General features: G+C 41.0%; 1 protein-coding gene across 7 annotated transcripts in view; it reads right to left on the minus strand.

The window, feature by feature from the left end:
* RASAL2 (RAS protein activator like 2) overlaps positions 1 to 12,002 on the minus strand; it is a 189,470-nt gene that overhangs the window by 100,311 nt on the left and 77,157 nt on the right. For all 7 annotated transcript variants that reach the window (XM_072866624.1, XM_072866623.1, XM_072866625.1 and 4 more), the window contains one exon: positions 4,743 to 4,870. In XM_072866624.1, the coding sequence (XP_072722725.1) occupies positions 4,743 to 4,870 (128 nt within the window). The remainder of the gene's footprint in view (positions 1 to 4,742; positions 4,871 to 12,002) is intronic.

The following is a 12,002-nucleotide window of genomic DNA, read 5'->3' on the forward strand; positions in this document are numbered from 1 at the left end:
TCAGAGCTCTGACTAAACTCTTGAACAGCATCACAGCTCACCTGCCACTGAACATGTTTTTTAAGTATAAAAAGCCTATATTTGGGATTTCTAGTAGTTTGCTGATAAAGAGATTTCAGAAGAAATAGGAGCAAGAGCTTTACAAGCATTTAATGCCTCTTAAAGGCAAACTGAGCTAGGCTCTTTAAAAAAAAAGTAGGAAAAAAGTTTCTTCATTGCAGATAAGATTTTTTGAGACTGGAAAGACTGATTCATGATAAAAAACTTGAGAACTTGCAACCTCTTCTGAACCAATAGTCAGGAAGTTTGGAATCATGTAAAAAACCCAGTTAAATACTTCATTTTAATTTTTACCTTCCTCAAGAAAGTTAGAAGCTGGCTAAAATTTTGACACAAAAATCCACTTTAAAAATGTCAACAATAAACATTTCTTTCGGCTTTTGGAAAATAAATAATTAAATTCATTTGGGAATTGAAGCAAATCTTTTCTTATGACCGAGTTCAGCTTTGACAAAGTCCTATTTACAGGTAAAACATATTTGCTGTAAGGTACCAATTTGCTGTTTTCCCTTGGGAGTATTGCTGTCACTCTGCTACTGGTGTCAGTCACAGGAGATGGAAGAGTAGGAAAATACATCAGAGATGTCCTGCTGCTGGCCTCTGTCACCAGCACCAATAAGTAGTAGATCGAGCTGCAGTGAATGTAGGTCTTTACTATCCTTTGCCCTTGATTAAAAACACCTCTAAATCCAAGAAGAAAGATGAGGTTTTGGGTGCAGGGAGAAAAAAGGAAGAGTCTAACACAGTGAAAAGTGTTCATCTTAATTTCCAACTGAACACAAAATTAAAATATTCTGCAGGACAGTAGCCAAGTTAAAGACTAATTAAAAAGCAGCCCAAAACCAGATGCAGCCATTTGTCACATCCCTCATGAAAGTGCTGTGTGACAGATTAACTATCTGAAACCGCTCTTCATAAACACTAACTCATTCCCTTTCCCTGTTTAAAAGGCACTGATTTTGCAGACACTTTTACTGTGCCCTCACAGCTCTTACTCTATGGAACAGGTTTCACAAACAATGAAAATATCTACACCTTCCTGACAGTAGGAAATGGTCTTCCTCGTAGAAAAAATACCTGATTTGTAAGTGAATCAATCTAGACCTGTTCTCCTAGTCTTGGAAGATGCTGCTGATATTACCACACCATGATATGTTGCAGTAATGGCACATCTCCTGTCACTCATGACTCCTTATTTGCTAAGTTGTCTCTCATGTTCCTACAGGGATTCATTTTCTTTCTACTTACTTTTTGGGCATCAATCTCCTCCCTTCATTAATAATCTTAATCCTTCAGTGTCACCTATTTTCATTTTATAAAGTTGACAAGTAATTAATATTTTTCTACACTGCACAAGGTGATACTTTCAGACTATATTTGTCTAAGTAATTACAGATATTTTTGGATCAAGTTGTACCTCAAAATTTCTCTGATTGCCAACCGACTCTTGTGCTTGCACAGGACAAAATCTCTCTTGCATATACGCTATCCAAACTGCCTTGACAATAAATCCATAGTGGTGGGATGTTGTAAGAAAATAATTTTCTTACTACCCTGTTTATTTCTGTACTGTTCCCTTAGTCTTAAAAATCTGTGCAATTCATAATGCTGTATTTTAACAGCATTAACTAAAAGAAAACAAACTTAGCATTATACCTGAAACAATTAAGACATCTTTCATTTACCTGTTTGCATTCTGTGTATGTTTTCCTACTTTTTGGTTTTGGCATACATACTCGCATAATGATTTTACGAGGCATTACAAACATCAAACATTTCTGTTCCCTTTCAATTTCACATGGGCTATGTTTCTTGGATTTTTATTCCATGAAGTAACAAAGCAGATGCACAGAGAATAAAATGAGATGCTTCAGACTTACAGCTTTCAAATTACACCAGCCTTGTGATGATGCAAGTGCTCCCTTTCAGCTGCAAGGGCACCCTGCTGTTAACATCTCTTCCTTCTTCCCCCACACCCACCCCTCCCCACCCATGATGGGTATCGTTCTGTCCCTCACATTATTTCTAAGATCCTCTTCAGCAGTCCAAAGAAATTCTGACCTACCCACTCTATCAGCAATTTCCATGTTCACAGTAGGAACCTCTCCATCTTCAGCTTCCCGTTCCCTATCTCACCTCATTTTGGGTTAAAAAAAAACCTTCTCCAGCATCACCTTTCCAATAATTTTACTCTAAATATAATCTTCAATTTTCTTCTTTAAGTAACCTCCCTCTTCCTTATCCACCTGGTCTTTTGCTCCCTGTACCTGTGGTCCCACCCATGGGCTTTTTTTTTTTTATTTCCCTCCTACACACTTTTCAATCATTATGCTCTTCCCAAGCATCTCTCCCCATTATTGCCTTAGGCCTTTCTTCACTCTTACTTGTAGATCACACTTCATAGAGCCTCTTTCAACTCTGAATGACTTGCCAAGTCAAATTTAACCGAGTTGCCTCCCCTTCTCTTTCTCATGAAAGCTACAAGGGATACTTCTATTTCAGAAAAATTAGAAGAAGGTGCAAATCCAGAGTATCAGCTCTGTGCCTCTCTCTTAACTAGCAGTTCTACTCCTATATGTTTTGTGTTTCTTTAAGGGCTCGTATGTACACTGCCATGTGTACAGATGCAGAAGCTAGATTAAAACAACCTTTTATTTTCCTACAGGGTACTCATGACTCTGCAAGAGTTCCCTTTTTCCTTTCACATACAGTAGTCCCAAATTACTTTAAAATCAGAATGGCAAATCAGACTCCAGCTACTAGCTTCTGAAACAAATCCCATTATCAGCATGTGGAGTCACACCTGCACCAAAGGCATGTCTGCTTGGCCCACCTGCATGCAGCATTTCCCAAAACAAGTTATTTTTCATTGTCATAGTGCAGGCAAGCTCCTTTAAGAGCACACTGCAAATATTTACTCTATTGCTTGATTTTTTGGGGTAACTGCTATACTTAAAACCCAGGCTCTGTATAGCCTGATATTGAATTTCTCCAGCTCCTCACAAAAAACCAGAGTGTATTTAAACATAGTATATAATGACTTAATACACCAGTGATATATCAGACTTCCCATATTTACTCCTCAGGATCTAAACAAAAGACTCATCTTACTCCCAGCAAAATGCCTTTAACTGTATGTGGTAGGAGAAATTAAGAACCTGTAAGTGCATGATGACCACCCTCAAATAATTATTTATGATATGACCTGGTGTTGTTTTCAATTACATTTCTTTAATGAGATGCATCCTTTTTGCCCAGCTGTGTCGGTACAGTACAGTTTTAGGAATAATTCTCACATGTCCTTAAGTTTTTTCAGTATATACTTTAATTCCTTAGGTGACAGTCCTGTCACACTAGCAAAAGAATTACATAGTAAACAAACATCATTATATGGGCCTTCCATTTTCCCTGCGTTTGCTCACCTCTCCTACGCATTAGCATTGATGTTGTACCCTTCTAATAAACTCAAGTCCTTCTCTAAACCATTTCCTCCTACTCTCCCTATGCAAGGAAATATTTCAGCCCTTGTAAATAAACCTGATCATAGCTGAAGATGAATAATATTTAGTGATATATCAGAAACAGGTCTCACGCTCAGCCTGTACACAGCCATACACAGAAGCTTCAAAAGAATCAAGAAAAAAAACCCCAAAATTCAGGTCATCTCCAAATGAAGGAAAGCATGGTATTAGACTCAAATTCATGGCCATTTATATGTAATAAAATCTATTTCAGTAATTTGAAAATGTTCCTATTTTATAGCTCCTCCTGAAATATTTACTTTTAGACAGAGTAAATCTATATCAGAATAAGTAATCAAACCCAGGAACATTATCAAATGCTTCTAAAGCTCATGTATTCATGAGAGTCTGTAGACATCAAATACCACAAGAAAAAACATATCATGGCGTAGTCTAGAAGGGACTTACCAGCATTTGTTTGTTCAGTGTTTCAATCAACTAAAACATTCTTTAACCATATTGACATTACCTTCGTTGCAAGGCACAGAATGCCAAGTACTACATGCTATATGTACTACATGCTATATATACACATGCACACACCACACACACAGTAATTTTATAATTAAAGCAAAGATGGTTGCAATAGCTTTGAGTATCCATGCCAAGGGGCACCCAATCTTCCTTGCTGCATTTAGCAAGAGAGAGGGCAAACCTTTGCCTCAATCAATTTACCTTGTGACTACAGCAAGGATGACTGTACAGTGTGAAGGTTGCACACACCTTCTCTGCCCAGCACTCCAATACAGACACAAACAAACCCTTTTTTCCCTACCTTTCCTGCTCTTTTCCCTACCTTTATGTCTGCACTGACGTGGGGAGGTAGGTTTACATAGCTGTGGTGGCTTTAACTACTGTTAAAGGCAGCAATAACATAGGAAGATGTAGTGGTAGACTTAAGCACATGCTGTAAAACTCCAGGAAGGGAGTTTTGGATCCACACAGTTTGCTGTCACCTCTTCCATGCAACTGGCATCTGGGCCAGCTGGATTATAAACATGCATGCCATGCCATCCATACGCAGAACAGGTTAGCTCCCCTTTTACTCCCTTTCACTAAACTTGTGAACAAAATAAAGGGGAGATGAAAAAAGCTGCCTTCCTGTCTTGCCCATAAAGGCCAAAAGGTAAATCCTGAGTGGCCAACGTGAGTTTCTCTCACCTCTTTCTCCCTGTTGAGCAGCACCAGCTGGCTGTCCGTCAGGATGCAGTATTTCCTCTCCCATGTTGTCGTTTCAGTGTAGGGGGACTGGCCGCAGGACAGTCTGTGTGTAGGTGGTCCTTTCACATCTGCGAACAGAAAACCACGACGCCAGAATCATTAGCATGTGTCATTAACCACCTTCTTTGCTTTTGTGGTTCTGCAGTTAGATGCGAACCAAAACTGCAATCTGTACTTAGTAGTGCCTGTTTCAGCATATTAAAAGACAAAACGCTAATCCTGGGAGGCACCCGTGTAGAACGCTACGTAAGTTACACTATGAATACTTATTTATCTATAGCATGACTTACAAAAATGGCAATACCCGAGATGAATACAAATGTCTTTGACAAAGACTGAAATATAATCAAAAGAGAAGACCAAGAGCTCTCACGCAAACTTCATCTTCCCTCCACTCCCCTCTCAAAAACGTGATTAAATGGGCAGGGCCCTGAATATACTCTAAATCTTAATAAATTAGATTATTTGAGACTAAGGATAGAGAGACATAGGAAGATGGGGATCACGGAAGGCAGGCTTGAAGAAGGGAGGGAGAAATTCAAAGGAATAGGCATTTAATTGAGAAGGGCTTACTAGCATCTTTTGGTAGGGAAGCTGTTTGATTAAATTGTGACAAATAGGAGCCTTCCAGCATTTTCATTTAGCCACAGCCACTATAGTGACAAAAACTCAAACAAACAAACAAAACCAACAAAAAACCCCAAAACAAAACAACATCCAACTTGTTTGGCTCCCAGTGCTGATCTTTAAAAATGGATTTTTAAATCAGTTTCCCTTAAGTCTCTCAGGCTTGAGCTACATATCACATTGTGCGTCTCACTACTAAGAAGTTTTCTCCAAGACTGGGAAAGGAAAGCACATGAACAACCACAGCAGGCAGACAGACTTCACTGCCAAGCAGCCAAACCCAAAAGTAGAGAAAGCTGTTGAGCAGCAAGGTGTGCTGACAGTGCTGCCAGAAGACTGGGTGCAAAGGCGGCCACCCTAGGAATTCAAGTGTGCAGTCAACTTATAAAAAACTCTTTACAGGAAACATAAATGCTATATGAATAATAGAAAAAGGAATGTATGCAAGAGCCATGGGTAGCACCATTTATACAAATTTAGAAAACAGTTTCAAGTCATTTCTTTCTAAAGTTTTGAGATTAAGTTCTGGTTGCTTTGTAACATTAAGTTTCAGTTTTATCTTGCACTCTAGTTTTATACAACTTTACTTGCATTGACCTAAAAATCAGCCATTCTCAATGTATATGCTGTAGATTCCTGAAGACCCCAAACTACCTCCATGGGTCTAAAACAGACACTGCGAAAATCACAGTATTGTCAGGGCCTTGCTGCGTAGCAGTCCAGGGCCTCCTTCAACTATTTCAGGAGCCCATTAGGCAAAATGACTGTTCAAAACCAAAGTGTTTTGTAACGTTAGCTGCCTTTGAGTACACATACTAACCCAGCGCTTGCACAGAGCTAAGCACAGATGCTTCTTGTAGCTTCTACCCAGCTTCGCCACTAGAGGCCAGCGAATCCTCAAACACACAGCACTTTCCCAACTGCAAGGAAGAGCGTAAGTCCAAACACAAGCATTCAGTTGAGTTAATAAACCCCTCCAACTGACTTCACTCCTCGCAGACCCTGTGTATGCCAAATCTCACCTAATTATTACCAAAGCTGCAACATCTTCATGCTCTTTTCCTGCATATAATAGCAACTTTGCCTCCGCATGGAAAGGAATGTGTCAACTTTTCAGTACCTAGTTCAACCTCATGTTGCATTAGGACTTTTGTGATCATTCAGAAGAATGCTTGTAACAGGCAATCTGATACCTTCAAGCAAGAAAAAGAAGATGACTGCATGGCTCCTACTGCTCTGAATAATGAAGAAATGCACTTTTGCTCCCTTAATTTCAGATGAAATAATTCAGGGAAGAAGCTGAGATTCAGAATCAGGCTCCACACTGTTACCTCTCTTAACAAAGCTCAGTTTCCAATAGCGGCAAGCAACACTGTGTACCTCAACATTGCCCAAAACTCTACCTAGGGATAAGCATAATTAAGGGAAACCACCACAATCTCTGTGAAGTAAAAGTGCATTTGTGCAAACTCCTGGAGCACAACAGACTCTCTCACAAGTTACGTATTTGCCCATCTTACAGACATTAACCCTCCAGGTAGATTTTTAGCACAACTTCAACTCACATTTATCAGAGCGCCCAACCAAAAACGTAACCAGATGCAAAATAAAACCACTGTTGCTCCTGCTTAGACCTTGGTTTCCCAAACAGCAGCACATGAACCCTATCCGTGCCTAAGCAAGACAAATCTGTGAGCAACGGGCTGATAGAGGGAAGACGAGCGAGGAGGATGAAGCCACAGGCCCCTTCCATGAGTGTGCAACAGAAGTGTGAAGACCAGAGCTCTGGGTATCTTGTCTCTTGCATAATGAAAGCACGTGATATATCACCAAGGGGAAAAAAGGATGAAGGTGTGCCCCGTCCTGCTCACATGGGTGGGCTACCAGCAAAAGAGTGCCTCCAGCTGCTATGCCGAGTGATAACCAAGTAAACTATGTTTTGAAGTGCCAGGAGACTTCCTCATGGCAAAAGAAAACTATTCTGGACTATTAGCTCCAACGCAGAATCTACAGTCACGACTCGCCCAGCCCCAAAAGATTTTTGCATTATAATTTCTACTAACTACAGGCCTTGGCAGGATACCATCCAACTGATCTATGGGCTGCACAAAGGAATTAAAGAACAGAACAACTTCTTCCACTGCAATAACAACTCCAGGACTTAACTGAGTCATCAGGCACTGCGGGCCAGCCACGGCTCTGCTGCCAAGCGGGTTGGCTATGTCAGAACAGCTTTCCACAGGCTGCTGGCAGAGTAACATGCCATCTCAGTGTCTGGAGCTGTCAATCACCACTAGAGAACACCACAGCATTAATATTTTGTGTTTGTACAGGTATCCTTTTGAACGCGTGTCAGGACACAGCCCCACCACCCCTGCGGGCTGACCAAGTGCTCTCTTCAACAAAGAGGAGCAGTTGCAAGCTGGTTTTCTGATGTATCAGATGCCATAACTTCAGTCCTCTCCCCAAGGCTGACACTGCAAGCCCATCTCGCGAACCAGATGGATGCTGAATACACACTGCAAGAAAACCTGCTGCAACAAAAATCGCAGCATAGCTTTGGCATGTTTGTACCTAGCAACTTCTCTGCCCTATTTAAATTATTTCTCAGCTACCCTTCCTGCGTGGTTGACCTCTTTGGAGCCTCCTGCAACAGCTGTAACTTCAAAACTTACTCTGAAGTATGTTACCAGTTTAGACCGAAGACTCTTTGGGACTTTACACAATATCACATATACACTCGTTCGCTTCACAAACCCTGTTCTGCTTTCCGGTACTCTTCATCTTCAGTTTTCATTTTACATTCTTGGCTCCAACTTTTCACATGAATGTAATAAAACCCACCAACCTCTTCCACTAATACCCCATAAAACTAATTTACCACCACTGTTTGAACCGCTATGGAAGTGAATGGCAAAAAGTCCATGTGTAACTAGGACCACTTACACTTTTGGGAAAGACCAAAAGTCAGGGCTGTCCTTTCTCCCTTGGGGCTACTATCTATCAGCTCATACAGGAAGGCTTGTGCTTTGGAGGGTAACTCACTGATGAATGCAATTTCGGACAGGAGTTGGAGGAGAGATCAGGGAGGTGCATCTGAAAGCTCTGGGTTTGCAGATGTTACATGCTAGATGGGCTCATGCAGCCACACACCTAAATCTGCAAGTTCTGGTGACAGAAGATTTCTTTCTCTGGTCTGATGCAATCCTTTCTATTCTGCATCATTACAATGAGGCATTCAAGCAAGCAGATCAGTTAGTCTACACACAGGATTAAAGGTCATGCCTTATGTGCCTTCAAATGCTAATATCAGTTAAGTAACATGTTGGAAAAAAATCCCCTTCTCTGTACATCCTCCCCTGCTGAACCGAGAAGAGCATTGCTGCCTGCCTGCCACATCCAACATAGCTGAAGTTTTGAAGCTGCGTTGTTTTTCCTCAGGGCTCTGAAATGCCATTAGGCATGTTATAAATATCCACAAAGATCCCCTTCTCTCAGCTGAATGACAACTTGTACCTTATTATTCTTTAACTACAGAGCTTATTTAAAGAAAAAGAGGGGGGGGAAAAAGGAACAGTTATGCCATAACCACATAACAACAGAAAAAAAAAGTGTTGACTAGTGCAGGGCAAGGGAACAAGGAAAGAAGCAGCCAGTGCCAAGTTGATCCCCACAGAAAAGGTAAGACATTTTATGAAAACGGACGGCAGTTTTGTAGTATTTAGGGAGTAGTTCTAGTGATATCAGATGGGAACATTTCTGAATCTTCCATTGCAAGTATGCAACAATTCTTTTTTTTAAATTCCAAATGCATTCGCAAGTGGAGAATACTTTCCAAAAAGCAAGCAATGGGCAGAATCAGAAAATTATTTCCAAGAGATGACGGGCATTGCAGTGTCATTTAGTCCCCAACAGCTCTTCTACAACCAGAAAAGCAGCATCTTCTCTCCTCTTCAGAGCTACCGAAAAGGACAGAATTAGCAGAAATCAGGCCAAGAAAACTGCCATTAAAGGTAAATTCATGCTTTCAGTCTCTTTGCCAAAAAGCACTCTCTACCTACCATCAATAAAAACACAAAAATAAACCTCCATCCAGTGATGACAAGAGCACCCCTGGCATGTGTCAAAGCTCCTTTTCTGAACCACACTCTTCCTATGGTGAGATCAAGGGCTTACTGAAGTACTTGCCAAATTTTCGTCGACTTTATTAGGGTCCGTATTCTGTTCCCAGTATTTCCAATAAGGAGCTGCCAAGCAGCTGAGTAACTAATGTAGTGGCCAAGTTTGTATGCAGGGAGGATTTTTTCTTCCCCCTTAAGAGAGATTAGTAATAGCCCTAACACCTTTTGACAACAGGTCTACTTGCCCAATGTCTATGTTTCCATGGTGTTTTATGTACTTACCATAGAGACGGGACTCAGAGAACTTTAGGTAAGCGCTGTCGTCTGAGAGCTTGTCAGTACCCCGACCTACCCAGCTGTGCATGAGTACGCAGTCCAGTTTGATTAATCATCAGTTTGAACCTTTATTGAGCCGTTGAACAGAAGCTGAAGCTTCAAGCCTTACTATTGACATGAAGTTTCAAAGACAAACGGTGATTAAAAGTCCTTCACTAAATGTACACCATCTCTAAAAGCTGATGAAGCTCATGATTCAAGGGAAAGATATGGCAGACAGGGAAATACACCGTGTCTCAACACGTTTCATTCCCCTGAACATGCATCTTGTAATAAGGCAGGATTTCTGCAAAAGAAGTCACTAATGTGAGTGAAAATAAACAGCAATAGCACACTTGTGCAACATACAGTTCTGTGTGTATAGGTAACTATTTCAGACAGCTGTGTGATGTTCAGATGAAGATCTGCAGGATCTGCATTTAAAACAGAAGAGAATCCAAGCACCGCTGTCCTGAGCGCAGGCACAGGCATCAGAGCAACCCTGGCTCAGCTAAGAGAGGGACAATCTCTCAACATTTATACAGAGCAGATGACGACAGAGGTCAGTTACTGAGGGTCTGCTAGGAAAAGCACAATCAAGACGACTTCCACTTTCTCTCATACTGATATATATAGCTTTTGTTTACATTTCTTATTTCTCAAACCAACTCCCAGCCATATGCAATGGTTTCTGATCCAACCAGGACTGCAGAAAGGCACTATCAGAAACAACTGTTCAAAGAAAACCTATCACGATGCACAAGCTCACTTGGGAGAAGGAGGGGACACTCGTCGTCCAAGTTTGTATGGACAATCACCACAATGTCTCGACACAGAACATACAACGCTCATGACTTATCGTATAATATGATAAGGAAGATTCAGCACATACTACATGTGGTAACTCTGAGACTCACATGCTACAGAGAAAACGTGACGCTCTTATGGTTGATTAATTCTTCTCTGAATCACAACACACTTCAGAGATCTGACCAGTACACATTACCGAAATAAAACCATTAATCCTGCCATTTAATTTCAGATCACAAGGGCAATGACTGTAGGTTTTTCCGGGAAGCTTCTTGTAGCTACTGTGAGACACAGTACTGCTCACTTACCCTTCTAAATCACTGTGTGGCACAGCTCCATTTCAGTTAAGAGGTACCTACATTTTCATGATCAGCAACAGATCTCTCTGGTGAAGTAGGTGTTATTTTAAGTGTAAAAAGCATGAGCAGATCCTTTGGGATGAGAGCACGCTATTTATGTAGGATGTTATTACAGAGGTAAGCATCTAGTCTGAATTCTTTCTGTTAGATTTAATATCCACACTCAACAAACTTCATTACACATGCAACGACTACCCCTCAATTCAGCTGAATCCAGTTGCTCTCCTCCGGCAACTGCATGCAACGATAACCAAATTCTTGGAAGGAAACCTAATAGCGTGGGTAGGAGGTAAAGAAGGCTTAGTCAAACCACCAGATTTCAGAGATCTCAAAAGCTCTCACATCAACTGGTTACAGTCAAAAAGCTACCTGGAAAATCCATTCTGCACAGAATAAAGCCATAAAAGGTTTAAGTACATGAAAATGGTACTTCAGAAGCTGGCAGAGGCCACGACCAGCGCCATGACTTTCTCAGATTCCAACGCATTTGGCACTGCAACACGAATTCTTCACAAGATCTTTAATTTTTTCTAGTATAGGCCAATCTTGCCAATCTAACCTATTAACTTTCCACTACTCTTTTATTGAGCGGCAGTGATCAGGCACAGTCTAAAAACTGGTTTTCCAGTATCCCAGGGGAGAACCTCATCAGCCACAGACAGATTCATGTAAAAACTGTTCAGTCAAGTACAGTTTTCATGCCCTGCACTCTCATAGAAATATCACCATGGCAATTTTTATTCTTATTGTGTGTGCTTCGATTTCCCTACCATCAGTATGCCAACTCTGGGTGAAGGAATCTCTTAAAATTTAGAGGTGAGAAGTCTGAAGGTATCTGCTGCTCACTGCTTATGGATAAGGTTTTGAGGTTTTTTTCCCTCCTCTGAATGAAGATTGTGCATGTCTTCTGCAAACAGATACGGGGACAGCTTTTTTCCACCAGTTGCTGGAAGGCTTTGATGAGATCT

Source organism: Ciconia boyciana, chromosome 7 (assembly GCF_034638445.1).
Source record: "Ciconia boyciana chromosome 7, ASM3463844v1, whole genome shotgun sequence".
Lineage (NCBI taxonomy): Eukaryota > Metazoa > Chordata > Aves > Ciconiiformes > Ciconiidae > Ciconia > Ciconia boyciana.